This window comes from Etheostoma spectabile, unplaced genomic scaffold, assembly GCF_008692095.1.
Source record: "Etheostoma spectabile isolate EspeVRDwgs_2016 unplaced genomic scaffold, UIUC_Espe_1.0 scaffold379, whole genome shotgun sequence".
Classification (NCBI taxonomy): Eukaryota; Metazoa; Chordata; class Actinopteri; order Perciformes; family Percidae; genus Etheostoma; species Etheostoma spectabile.
Window position 1 is genome coordinate 573,631 of NW_022605596.1, and position 15,164 is coordinate 588,794.

General features: G+C 40.6%; 1 protein-coding gene across 2 annotated transcripts in view; it reads left to right on the forward strand.

Moving 5' to 3' along the window:
- Window positions 1-13,520, forward strand: part of fbxw4 (F-box and WD repeat domain containing 4) — a 72,803-nt gene extending 59,283 nt beyond the window's left edge. Inside the window, exons 8-10 of one of the 2 annotated variants that reach the window (XM_032511529.1) lie at window positions 9,026-9,167; window positions 9,263-9,418; window positions 13,504-13,520. In XM_032511529.1, coding sequence (XP_032367420.1) covers window positions 9,026-9,167; window positions 9,263-9,397 — 277 coding nt within the window. In that variant the 3' untranslated portion in view covers window positions 9,398-9,418; window positions 13,504-13,520. Of the gene's footprint in view, window positions 1-9,025; window positions 9,168-9,262; window positions 9,472-13,503 lie in introns of those variants that run through there. The other variant, XM_032511528.1, reaches the window with a different exon arrangement.
- Window positions 13,521-15,164: the final 1,644 nt, after the last annotated feature.

Below are 15,164 nucleotides of genomic sequence, written 5' to 3' on the forward strand. Positions count from 1 at the left end.
CCCCCCACCCAACACCTCCCCACCCTCCCCCCCCTACCCCCCCCCCCACACCCCTACCTTGCCGTTTTTGCAGCCAACTATCACGTCTAATATCACAGAGGGTGGGAAAAAAACAAAAATAATCTTGAAAAAAAAAGAGAAAAAAATATAAAGAACAAGTATTGAATACTACAGGACACGTTCTTTGGAGTGTTGGAAAGTTATCTTTTAAAAAGTAATTAGTTACTAGTTACTTCTTCCAAAAACTAACTAAATTAGTTACAAATTACAAAAGTAACTAGTAACTATTGGGTTACTTTCAAGTACATTTTTAAATGCTAAAAAAAAACAAAAAACCTCCACCCCTCTTTAACAGAACTTAAAATGCATGTGCATGTTCAATTATTTATGATAAATCTGAATATTAGAAGGAAATGGACACTTAACGCAATACATTATTAACAGAAACAATGTACACAGATCTAAACTATTTTTTCCTTGGGTCAAATTTGACCCGTTCACAAAAACTTTCTATATCAGAACTATGGCTAAAGAATGCTGAAAAAAGTGACAAATGTTGAAAGAAATCTACATAAAACGCGATCAAAAAAAGAATCTAACTAAAACCATTCTTTTTTAAATGCTGAAAGAAAGTGATCCCAAAAAACTTCTAAAAATCAAATTTAAAAAAAAAAAAAAGGGACAAAAAAAATGTTAAAAAATTGACTAAAACATAATTAAAAAAAGATCCCAAAAGTGACCAAAAAATCGCAATAAAATTGACTAAAACGTCAAAGTATAGAAAAAGAACAAAATGTTGAAATTTCAACCCAGAAAAACACAAAGTTGCATGGTGGACGGGAAGACAACACAAGGGTTAATGTTGCTGGGGGACAAAGTGAGACATTTATGTGATATTATGTTTAGATAGTGGATCCATACAAATAACAACATAGATGTTTTGGAACTTTTGATAATTATTGACCTTATCCAGGCTCCGTCCTTATACTGTCTCTGTTGATTCTGACTACTGTGTTGTTCGTTTGTGTGTGGATGGGTCGGCTTTTCAAACCCCCCCCCCCCCAACTCTACCATGAAATGTTACTCAACCTCAGCCAATCGTCAGCATTAGTAGATTTATTTATTTGATAAGGACTACGCACATTAATCAACATTTCTGTAAACGGGCCAGTGTTAGCCACTCTGCTAATTTCAACTGTACTACTAACTGTAGTCCTAGTTACCCAGCATGCATGTCTTTATGGTGGGAAAAATACCATAGAGTAAAGTAACGCCGTAATATCTTGTATAGCACCTTTCATACAGTAAATGCAACACAAATTTCTTCATAATAAGTCAATTACAGGACATTTTACGACATTTTGCCTTTCCAATGACAACAACAACCAACAGTAAAGTGTGTGGGCTCCAACGCAACCTCATGGTGCATTCATGTGCACCTCATTAACTAGAAAAAAAGTCTCCAACTGTTGTTTGTAAAGTACTTTTCTGCCATCTAGTGGCTCTTATTGTGATAATGCTGTCACTGGTGTGGGAAAAAAAGTGAAAAGTGAATCAAATCGTGACCTCAAAATCAAAAATATATTCAAATTGTGGATTTGAAGAAGCCTGACACCCCTAGTATTTTTGGATGGCAGTTTACAGTGAAGCACTTAAAGCAGTTGAAGTGTTCGATGAAGTTTAATTACTGAAATGAAATGTACGTTTTTACTTTAAGCATGGCAGGCAGTTGAATAGTCAGTTTGTATTGAAACCATGAAAATAGTTTATATATATATGATACTAGTTGATGAGTGGGAGCTGAAAGCAGGTGGACTGTCACTCAGTGAAGAAGCCATGGACGCGGTGGAAATGGAAGTTGACGAGTGCGCACTGACAGCAGGTCAGCTGACCGCCAGTTGAGTTGCAAAAGATAAAAACAGTGAAAAGTAAAAAAGTAAAACCAGTTTACCTAAACTCCAAAACCTGCACTTGTTCAGAGTAATAAGGATACAAAAAGTAAAGACATGCACGCTGGGTAACACTTTACAGATAGAGCAGGTCTAGACCGCTCTATAATTTACAGATAGAGCCGGTCTAGACCTGCTCGATAATTTACAGATAGAGCAGGTCAGAAGCTCTAGAATAGCAGCATAGACCGTCTCATAAGTTACGAAGAGCAGGTCTACTAATTTACAGATATAGCAGGTCTAGACGTCTATAATTACCGGATAGAGCAGGTCTAGACCGCTCTAAATTTACAGATAGAGCAGGTCAGACCGCTCATAAATTTACAGATAGAGCAGGTCTAGACCGCTCTATAATTACAGATAGGGCAGGTCTATAATTTACAGATATAGCAGGTCTAGACCGCTCATAATTTACAGATAGAGCAGGTCTATAATTTACAGATATAGCAGGTCTAGACCGCTCTATAATTACAGATAAGCAGGTCTGAGCTCTATATATTCAGATAGAGCAGGTCTAGACCGCTCTATAATTTACAGAGAGAGCAGGTCTCAGACCGCTCTATAATTTACAGATAGAGCAGGTCTATAATTTAACTATAGAGGGTCTAGACCGCTCATAATTTACAGATATGAGCGGTCTATACTTTACAGATTATAGCAGGTCTAGACCGCTCTATAATTTACAGATAGAGCAGTCTAGACCGCTTATAATTACAGAGAAGAGCAGGTCTAGACCGCTCTATAATTTACAGTAGACGCAGGTCTATAATTTACAGTAGAGCAGTCTAAACGCTCTATAATTTACAGATAGAGCAGGTCTATAATTTACAGATATAGCAGGTCTAGACCGCTCTATAATTACAGATAGAGCAGGTCTAAGACCGCTCGATAATTACAGATAGAGCAGGTCTTGACCGCTCATAATTTACAGAGAGGCAGGTCTAGACCGCTCTATAATTATAAGAAGGAGCAGGTCTAGACCGCTCTTAATTACAGATAGAGCAGGTCTGACGCTATATTTACAGAGTAAGCAGGTCTAGACCGCTCTATAATTTACAGATAGGCAGGTCTATAATTTAAGACATACAATAGACGCTCTATAATTACAGGTAGAGAGGTCTAGACCGCTCTATAATTTACAGATAGAGACGGTCTAGACCGCTCTATAATTTAAGATAAGAAGGTTAGGACCGTCTTAATTTACGATAGAGCGGTCTAAAGATCCGCTCTATAATTTACAGATAGAGCAGGTCTAGACGCTCTATATTTACATATAGAGCAGGTCTAGTAGACCCTCATAATTACAGCTAGACCGGTCTAGACCGCTCTATAATTTACAGATAGAGCAGGTCTAGACCGCTCTATAATTTACAGATAGAGCAGGTCTAGACGCTCATAATGTACATAGAGCAGGTCTAGACCGCTCTATAATTTACAGAGAAGGCGGTCAGATCCGGCTCATAATTTACTATAGAGCAGGTCTAGACCGCTCTATAATTACATATAGAGCAGGTCTAGACCGCTCTATAATTACAGATAGAGCAGGCTAGTATTTACAGATATAGCAGGTCTAGAACGCTCTATAATTTACAGATTAGAGCAGGTCTATAATTACAGTAGAGCGGTCTCGAGCTCTATAATTACAGATAGAGCAGGTCTAGACCGATCTATAATTACAGATAGAGCAGGTCAGACAGCTCTATATTACAGATAGAGAGGTCTATAATTTACAGAGATAGCAGGTCAAACCGCTCATAATTTACAGATAGAGCAGGTCTATAATTTACAGATATAGCAGGTCTAGACGCTCTATAATTACAGATAGAGGAGGTCTAGACCGCTCTATAATTACAGATAGAGCAGGTCTTGACCGCTCTATAATTTACAGATAGAGCAGTCTAGACCGCTATAATAATTAAGATAGAGCAGGTCTAGACCGCGCTATAATTACAGATAGAGCAGGTCTAGACCGCTCTATAATTTACAGATAGAGCAGGTCAGACCGCTCTATAATTTACAGATAGAGCAGGTCGAGACCGCTCTATAATTTACAGATAGAGCAGTCTATAATTACAGATATAGCGTCAGACCGCTCTATAATTTACCGGTAGAGCGGTCTAGACCGCTCTATAATTACAGATAGAGCAGGTCTAAGACCGCTCTATAATTTACAGAAGAGCAGGTCTAGACCGCTCTATAATTACAGGTAGAGCAGTCTAGACCGCTCTTAATTTACAGATAGAGCAGGTCTAGGACCGCTCTATAATTTACATAGAGCAGGTCTAGAACCGTCTATAATTACAGGAGCGAGGTCTAGACGCTCTATAATTTACAGATAGAGCAGGTCTAGACGCTCTATAATTTACATATAGAGCAGGTCTAGACCGCTCTAAATTTACCAGATAGAGCAGGTCAGACCGCTCTATAATTTACATGAATAGAGCAGGTCTAGACCGCTCTATAATTTACAGATAGAGCAGGTCTAGATCGCACTCTATAATTAACAAAGACCCAACAGTTCTAATAGTTCTCCCAAGAGCAAGCAGTTCAACAGTGGTGAGGAAATGAAATGAAATAAATTAAAATGAAGTGAAAAGTAACTCTGATCAAGTCCATTAAACGCATTAAATCTTGAGTGAGCTGGCTAATATTAGATTAGATTAGATTAGATTAGATTAGATTCAACTTTATTGTCATTACACAGGTACAAGGCAACGAAATGCAGTTTGGGTCTGACCAGAAGTGCAATAGCAGTAAGTGCAGGATATACAATGGTTCCGTAAGTGTAGGACATGGATATGTACTGAATAAATATAGAAATGAATACTATTATAAACAGAATTTTACAGATGGGTTTGTCCTATGAATATAAAATATAGATAACAAGTATTGTGAGCAAGATTTACAGCTAGGAATGTACCGAATACATTACAGTATTACATGCAGTAATTACAGCATATTCCTGCACACATAGTTTGGTCACCTGCTTACATGCAAATATCTTCTATTTTTAAATGAGAAAACCTCCTTAGGTCCCTGAGTATTGTCCTCTCGTCAGGATAAAAATAAAAACAGCTTCCGAAATCACTTAAAATAATGTCCAGCCTATAGTTTGATTTCCAGCAGTGTGAGCACAGGGACCTAACCTGCAGGCCTTGGTGGGGGTCAGTAATGCAGCAGCCCCTCTCTTCAGTACATGCTGGCAGGTTCCCTTTCTGGTTGGGGAGGGCAGCATTTACTTTGGACAGCAGGGGTTGGAGGTGTTTTAGGTTGGATTTCCTGGTGATCAGTCAAGGAAGACAAATGAGATCTGATTGGCAGATCGCTCTGGGGACTTTGAAAGAGGCTGGGTTGGGGTGAAGGTTAGCAGAGGGGGGTCCCTCTTTAGATATAAATTATTCATACACTCAAACCTAACTGGCCTCAAAAGGCTCCCAGGGTCATCCAGGAGATTCAGGTTGTCTGGAAGTTGGGGCTCACCACCAAAGAGAAACGCATTGTGACAAAAAATTAGAAACAAATGCAGATTTTTAGTGCTCCCATGATCAGTCTGATTGTGGACTCTCAGCTGTAATCAGTGTAACAATTCAGTAATAGTCGGATCAAGTCCTCTATCGCAATTTAGATTGTCTTTATATCATTGTTTTGGTTTGGTGTAATGGGTTTACACACATTCATAGGAAACAATACAGCATAAATCCCAACATATGTCAGAATCCCCTAAGGGGCTTACAGTAGAACCTCACCATGTCATTAAGAATACAACAAAAATTCAAGATTTATATTGTGATATCAATATATTCTACTGTGTTGTGATATGTCTGTCTTTCGGTAATCCTGCAAATTAGAAACCTAAAGTATCTCATTACATTGATGGAAACATAATATTGCCAAAAATCAGTCCATAGAATAAACTATTAGCGACAGTAACTGACAGTTAAAACATGAATATTTTTTCACCTCATGTACCATATTGCCCAAACAGACTTGAATCATGATGGCTTTCTGGTGATGAATATCACATAAAATGTTACATATTTAATGCAATTAAGTTACATTTTCACAAATCAGCTTTATATTAGTGGAACGCTGCTCAATGAAGTAGAGACATGATTGATTCCAGCCATGCCTTGAAAAATAATTTGATCTCACATATTGCAGTACATTAAAACATCTATTGCTGCGCACATCAATGTAAATATTCAGTATGTTATTGACTATATAGTTGCCATATTTATCTATAAATTGCAGGAACGTGTGTGTGTGTGTGTGTATGTGTGCGTGCGTGCGTGCGTGCGAGCGTGTGTGCGTGCTGCAGTCCGATGGATGGTGTCTTGCTAAGGACGTTGGTTGGATTAGACATGCAAAAGTTATCGTTAAATATAATCGCTGAAAGAAGTACACGTTGGCTTTTGCCGCTCTAGCCCCTGGCCCCTCCCCCTCTCACACTGCACTCTGGGTGAGCACAATGCCGGGCCAGGGGAGTGTATTAAGTTGCTGTGAGCCGGCAGAACATAACATAATCTCTGAGGTTATTCCTTCACGGCGTTGTGCAATGCAAAAAAACAGGCAGAGACATGAGTTTTCATCAGGTTAATTAAGTCTACTGCTAACAACGCTAATTACATGGAATCTGGAAATGAACACCAATGCTGAAGTGTTCTCTCTCTCTCTCTCTCTGTGCGTACACACACACACACACACACAAGCGGGCCGGTTCTGATGGTTGATGAACGCAGCCAGCTGGGTACCATAAGTCCATAAGACCAATGTCTGATGACTCTGATGACTTCTTTGTCAGGTTACCACAATGTCTTCCTCTGATGTAGACTACATTGTAAGGCAGTAGTAGTAGTAGTAGTAGTAGTAATAATGGTTTGGGGTCCTTCTATAAGTCATTTTGGGTACATTTTGGTTTTAAAGAATTCTACAAGCAGCACTACCACAGACCAAGCAAACGCTCTTGTTCCATAACACGCACAAGTTCAATCATAATCATCACACAGTTTGAGTTCATACTCTATTCTAGTAATTAAAACAAAACGTGAAGTGTTTGTGTGTGTGTGTGTGTGTGTGTGTGTGTGTGTGTGTTTGTTTTGTGTGTTTCACCTTCAGAATGCAATGACATACGTGACCTCCCCATTTGCTGGAATTGAGTGTGCGTTTTGTGTGTTTGTGTGTGTGTGTGTGTGTGTGTGTGTGTGGTGGTGTGTGTGTGTGTGTGTGGTTGTGTGGTGTGTGGGTGTGTTTCCAGACTTCTCTGCTGCCCCCTTTTCTGCCCTGGTGTCTCTCCATCACTTATTGATGAGGCTGCACTAATGGAGGATCGATGTCTATTGGCAGAAAATACTTATCCCCAAAATACTTCCCGTCTCTTAACCACAGCTACTACCCACCATGCTCACCACACACACACACACACACACACACACACACACACACACACACACCCCACACACACACACCACACACACACACACACCCACACACACAAACCACACACACACACACACACACACACACACACACACACACACACACACACACACACACTCTCACCTCCTTGAACCTCTACAAAGACATTGTTGATCCTAACCAACAGAGATGTGATCCCACCTGTACTGTTGCAGTTCTAATTTGTTTTCTTTTCACTGATCTCAGCTGGAAGAGTTTTAATTTGTACATACATTTTTATAAGTTTACAATTTCTCCCCAACGACCTAGATTCAGACAAACTACTAAGGGCCTTTGATGGAGAAATTTCAATTTAGGTTAGATCAGCTGGCATGACTTTATGTCATGGATCCAATATTTCCCTATAATTCCTTAAAACATGGCACTGCTAAAACTAACTAACTAGTATTTCAACCATTAAAGGGAAGTTCCTTGAAACACCCATTTAATATATCCATTATAGAGGAAATGGAGACAGTATTCAGTCTAATCATTCCAATAAAAATATACCAACGTATCCTAGAATCTCTTCAGTCATGTATATTCCTCTGGAAATCATCATCTGCCTAAAGATGAACCACACAATTCAAATAACTGTCTCAAAACGTTATTTTTTATCTGCGGAGGGGTCAAGGACTTCAGACAGTCAAGGACTACGAAGGATTTAAAATATTAAATGTGCATTTAATATTTATAAAGTGTAAACCTTCGTTGGCCAATACATTTTGGGCCCTTGAGACGATCTTTAAAAAGGTCTACGGTCTCCAGTTAAGGCACATATTTTGTCTTCTACACAGTAACTACATACTATTTTATATATAAAGATATATATTTGGAATCTGCACCATGACTTTAGTCTTTTCATTTAATTTTTTTTGACTGATTGGTCCAACTTTAGGGCAGGTGGCCAATTGTGGGCTCATTCCCTGACAAAAACCAGCTCCCGGACCATTAGGAGGAGGGCTGGCAGTCAGATGGGACGGGTGTCCCAGTCTTCTTAGTCCAATGCTGCACGCTCCCCAGAGAACCATTCAGGTTCCCCGAACCGGCCCCAGCTACCAGGCTCAGGGCGGGGCACGACCCGGACAGGTCTTATTTACCCTATCATGTTAATTATTATCTGGAAAACTTGCTAGCTGAAGAGAAGAGAGCTTAGTAAAGAACAAACCAACATACTTGATTACACGGGACGAACTTGCACTGCCCTAAATCGAATGCCCAGTAACAAACACCAGGACCTGGGGGCTCTCCTGCTGAGTTCTCTAAACACTTCTGGTCTGATACCCGAAATTCAAGATTTCCAGCAAACACAACCTGGATTTCACTCCTCCTTAAACCTTCAAAGACCTGATGCTGCCTTCAAGATACATTCTACAGGTAGCCCAGTCGGTAGAGCAGGCGCCCATATATAGAGGTTTAGTCCTTGACGCAGTGGGCCCGGGTTTGACTCCAACCTTTGTTGCGGGTCATTCTCTCCCCTGTCTTGTCAAAATAAAGGCCCACAATAAAAAGACATAACTACAGGTGCCTTTGACTTCTTTCTCCATATCTCTCTGAAGAATCAGACATGCGGTGCTTTATCTCAACACTCATCTCTTTATCTCTCCCATCCCGCCCAACAGGAAGTGTGTGATGGAGTGGGAGGAGCCTCATGACAGCGCTCTGTACTGCATCCAGACAGACGGGAACCACATGATAGCTAGCGGGTCCTCGTACTACGGGGTCGTACGACTCTGGGACAAACGGCAGACTGAATGCCTGCAGGTATGTACATGGTATCCTGGGGAGTATAGTACCTCACGTGCTTTAAAGGCCAGTTTAAAACACCATTTCATGCTTTATTTTTTCTTTGCATGCAGTTCTTCCAGCTGAGCTCCCACCCAGTGAGCAGCCCCGTGTACTGCCTGAGGTTCAACAGCTCTCACCTGTACGCCGCCCTGGCCACCTCGCTGCACTCACTGGACTTCAGACAGAACCACATCTACATCAGATGACACACAACACACACACACACACACACACACACTTTCAAATGCATCGAAATAAAGCTGTCTATTTTCACACAAAACGTTAACTGTTATTCTGATCTAGCAGCTGATTTACTATGACTTAAGCTTTGTCATTTTTTTAAAGAACTCAGCATTTATATATGTATTAGTAATATAATAGTTCATAACATTGGGGGATCAAAAGAGACAAGAATTAACAAGACGTCCAAACTATTAGCTCCAAAAACATTGCAAAAAGGGACAAAAACGTAAGAAAATTTTCAAAAAATTGATGAAAGCTTCAATAAAAGTGTTGATTTTAAATTTTGACGGGAAGACAACACAAGGGTGAATAATATATACTTATCTGGTAATATATGGTATATGCGCAAATCCTCCTACCATAACGCCTGAGAAGTTACTCCCCCCCCCCTTATGGCTGTTGCCAAAGGCTCTCTAGCTAAACAATAACAGAGAGCAAAATATTCAGAAATTAACCCTTTAGTTTATATAAAAAATTAGAGAACTTAGACTGTTTGAGCGCCCAGCAACACCGTGTGTAACTTCAATTTCATCTATTTTTGTGAAAAAGTACGTTGTTGACTTTACCATCCATATTCACGATGAATACATATCCACAGGCCCTGTATGAGAATTAGAACCTTCTATGGTCTTACCAAATCTAACCAACACAATGAATTTTAATCAGTAGCGACATGTTTGCAGAAATGCAAATAAGATTTATTGTACAGCTCAAATAAAATGTGCAAAGTCTTTGGCGATTAGACTCCATCGTTATATGAATCTTTCATATTTATGTATATGGGTCGAGAACCATCAGACCCCCTGATGGAATCTAGACACCGGTGGTGGCGACGAAGGAACATTTTCCTCTCTGATGATGATGATGATGATGATGACTGTGGCCCGAGGAGAACACCTTGTGAAGATAAATCAAAACACTGGAAGTGAGCGGGTCTCATTTGGTGAGAAGCATGCTGGTGCCTGCCGGGAAAGGGCTAATCCGTTAGCTCGAGGCACCGTGAGCACAAATGTTCAACACATAAAAAAATCATGCGCACACACTGTCTGTTGAGCCAGAGAACGAGTCCCAGGGAGGAAAACCCAGCTCAGCCTTCCCTCCCCGACACTCTGGAGTGGCTGCGTGGATCAACCCGAGCTTTTGAAGGGATTAAGGCACATTAGCCTCTTGACAAACCCATCATGTCACCGTGGAAACACACTGTTTGGGTTTACATACATTTGACCCCTGCACCTGAGATCACGCCGGAGGGGATTGGAGTGTTTGACCCCGCCCCCCCCCCCCCCAAATCCACTCCATACAATGTGATGATCCACTTGATGGACAGAGATTGAAACAACATTGTCCCCCACATCTGGATCATCAAACCCCACATACAGTGCACCTGGAACAGGACAGCTGGATTCATGGTGTGTGTTGTGTGGGTGTGTGTGTGTGTGTGTGTGTGTGTGTGTTGTGTGTGTGTGTTGTGTGTGTTGTGTGGTGGTGTGTGGTGTGTGTGTGTGTGTGTGTGTGTGTCTCAGCTTTAGTGCCAAACTATGTTGCACATACAAGGAATTGACACTAATGTTTTTTATACATTTTCATATACAGTAGCCCAATACAGCGTACTTAATATTTACATGACAGATGATATGTACATAATGGTGCATTAATAACTGTATAGTTAGAATAATAAAGGAACAGTGGATTGTTGGTGTTACAGGGTTATTGACACTATGGACTGGTATTTGATTTGATTTGATTTATTAGGATCTCCATAACCACAGCTATTCTTCATGGAGTAAATTTTTCCGGCCAATCTGGAATCTTGCCCCTTATGGTACCTCCACCCCCCAGAGATTTGGCCCACCAATGAGAGAGAGACATCATTTCTTCACCAACAATTTGCAAAGGCCAACCCCCACCCCCAGAGACTTCAGATCCAGTATTAGGGGACCACAAAGGTCTATATAAAAAGACTTCAGATACAGTATTAGGGCCACTAAGGTTTATATAAAAGAGACTTCAGATACAGATTAGGGACCACTAAGGTCTATATAAAGAGACTTCAGATACAGTATTGGGGACCACTAAGGTCTATATAAAAGAGACTTCAGCATCCATTTGGGACCACTAAGGTCTAATAAAGAGACTCCGATCCAGTATTAGGGACCACTAAGGTCTATAAAAGAGACTTCAGATACAGTATTAGGGACCACTAAGGTCATATAAAAGAGACTTCAGATACAGTATAGGGGACCTAAGTCTATATAGAGACTCAGATACAGTATTAGGGACCACTAAGGTCTATATAAAGAGACTTCAGATACAGTATAGGGACCACTAAGGTCTATATAAAAGAGACTTCAGATACAGTATTAGGGACCACTAAGGTCTATATAAAAGAGACTTCAGATACCGTATTAGGGACCACTAAGGTCTATATAAAAGAGACTTCAGATCACAGTATTAGGGACCACTAAGGTCTATATAAAAGAGACTTCAGATACAGTTATTAGGGACCACTAAGGTCTATATAAAAGAGACTTCAGATACAGTATTAGACCACTAAGGTCTATATAAAGAGACTTCAGATACAGTATTAGGGGACCACTAAGGTCTATATAAAAGAGACTTCAGATCAGTATTAGGGGACCACTAAGGTCTATTAAAAGAGACGTCAGATACAGTATTAGGGACCACTAAGGTCTATATAAGGAGACTTCAGATACAGTATGAGGGACCCTAAGTGTATATTAAGACTTCAGTACAGTAGTTAGGGACCACTAAGGTCTATATAAAGAACTTCAGATACAGTATTAGGGGACCACTAAGGTCTATAAAAGAGACTTCAATACAGTATTAGGGACCACTAAGTCTATATAAAAGAGACTTCAGATACAGTATTAGGGACCACTAAGGTCTATAAAGAGCTTCAGAATACAGTATTAGGGGACCACTAAGGTCATATAAAAGACTTCAATCCAGTATTAGGGACACACTAAGTCTTATAAAAGAGACTTCAGATCCAGTATTAGGGGACCACTAAGGTCTATATAAAAGAGACTTCAAATACAGTATTAGGGACCGTCTACTTCTTCTTCTTGGCTAAAAGACTTACATACCGGTGCATATGCCACCATTTGGACCGGAGTGTGGAACAACTGGACCATGTGCAGTAGGCGCGCTTGCTATGGGTGAAGTTGTCGCGGCCAGTTGTCACGGTCTCCATGGATCCTCGAGGACACAGGCGGAGGACAACAATGATGTCCCACGGACCGAACCTGTCCCTTTCCAGACTAGGACAGTGTAAATCCCGCTTTAGGCTGCTAATATCGTAGAGCCATGGTCGGGGCCATATGTTCTAATTTTCACAAACCTCAGTCAATGAGTCAGGCAGACTACACTAACATATGCTCCCAGATCTCAGAAGGTCAAATCATAACAGATAAAACTGGTGGACAAAACTATGAAAATGAGATTGAACTTGTAATAAACAAGCATATTGCTTTAACCCTCATGTTGTCCTCGGGTCAATTTGACCCGTTTTCCTATATCCATGTTCTTTTTAATTCCCCAAAATAACATGATTGATTCCACCCAACGCTCTTTGCCAAGTACATATCTCTACTTTCATTAATTTTGGGGCGTCTTATTCAATTTTATAGCATTTGAAAAACATTGAAGTGGTTTTGAAATAGTATTGAGTAAAAGTTGACATATTCCAGTCTGTGATTATCCATCAACATCCATTCCTTTAATTTTAGTCTCAATAATTCCTAATTTCTGCTTTTCCAACTCAAACATTAGGTATAATTTCCTATGAATGAGCTTTATTGACCATAAATTCCAAAGATAACCGTAAAACTAAACTTAATAAGTTAGTGTTATGTAGTGTTGAAAACAACAAAACTGACAAACATGACAAAAAAAGCGTCAAAAGTGTGAGAAAAAAGGTACAAAAACGTGAGAAAAAGTTAAAATGTTGATAAAAATTGTCAACAAAAGTGTTGGTTTTTTTAATTTTGACGGGAAGACAACACGAGGGGTAAGTTGCTGGGCATTCACAGTGAAGGAGTGTGTGTTGCTCTCTCAGACACACAGGGTGTCCACTGTGAGTCTGGGCGGGGACGTCCCCGCTGGCGATTAATGGCATATATTAGATCATATGTTGTCCATTAGCTAATATGCCGGGGCCACTTGAGAGGAGTGGCCAGGGTGCGGACACACATTGCACACCCATGCAGGAGATGTGACCCCCAGGGACCCCTGATACTTGAATTAATCATAGCAGGCGGGGACGGGGGCCGTCTCCACGACAACAAGCTACACACCAGATTATCTGGGTGGAGGATTTTAGAAAACATAAAGGAGGTCTCGGGGAAGACCCAGGACTATATTGCCAACCTGGCCCGGGAACACCTCGGGACCCCCCCAGTGGGAGCTGGTTGGTGTGGCTCAGAAAGGGAAGTCTGGGGTCCCGTGCTGGAGGTGCTGCCGCCAAGACCCGAGACCGGATAAGCGGATGCAGATGGATGGATGGATGGATTGGTAAACATTAGTTTAGATTTGCAAAAATGAATCAATTAGTTGTCAACTATTAAATTAATCGCCAACTATTTTGCTAATCAATTAATCCGTTTGAGTTATTTATAATGAAAAATTCTCTGATTCCAAATTGTTTCTACCAATAAGAATTATAAAGCTGCCCTAACAGGTGCAACTCAGTCTAGACACACCCAGGACAGTGGGTGGGGGGGGTAGGGGGGGTTTCATTCTCAACCGATTATCGATGCATCTCGATGCAACAACTCATTTATGTATATTTCCATGCATGAATTAAAAAAAATACGCATATAAATCTGAGTTTGTTAGATTTTGACATATGCAGTATTTGTCACACACAAGTTTTAATGAAATGCTTTTATTGTCGAGTCATCCCATGCTTAAGCATTAAACATGCTGAGTCACCTTCTCTCCCAGTGATCTTCTATGTCCGAGGCTGAGTCATGTTTAAAGGTGGAGAACCTAGGTACTGTCAGGGTCTCCATACTCTGCTCCTGACTGGCTAGTAGTCCTTACCTAGGTACTGTCAGGACCCTCATACTCTGCTCCTGACTGGCTAGTAGTCCTTACCTAGGTACTGTCAGGGCCCTCATACTCTGCTTCTGACTGGCTAGTAGTCCTTACCTAGGTACTGTCAGGGCCCTCATACTCTGCTTCTGACTGGCTAGTAGTCCTTACCTAGGTACTGTCAGGGCCCTCATACTCTGCTCCTGACTGGCTAGTAGTCCTTACCTAGGTACTGAGCATGTGCGACTCCCAACAAAGATGGAACAGAAGTGAGATGTCTCACTCTGTAGCTAAAACAGAGAGCTCAACACACAGGGGGAAAAGAGGAGCTGCAGCAATGTGCAGTACAACAATAGGGTGTTTTGGGAAATTAAACAATATAAACCTATTCTGATATAACCTCTAAATACAATTATGAACCTGAAAATGAGCAGAATATGACTTTTTGATAGAACAAAGAATAATCAACTTGCCTTGTTTATAAAAAAGCAAGTTATGTATTGAATTTGTTGGTCTTAGCTGCCTATAATAATTACCTTTTTATTTCATAGAAGGCTTATAAATGGTCTCCCTAAATATTTTACAAAAACCATTTCAAAACAGTCAGTATTTCCTTTTTATGAAGTTCCCGGGCTAAACATCATGCCAGCAGAGGCGAGTTCATGAAGGAGTCGG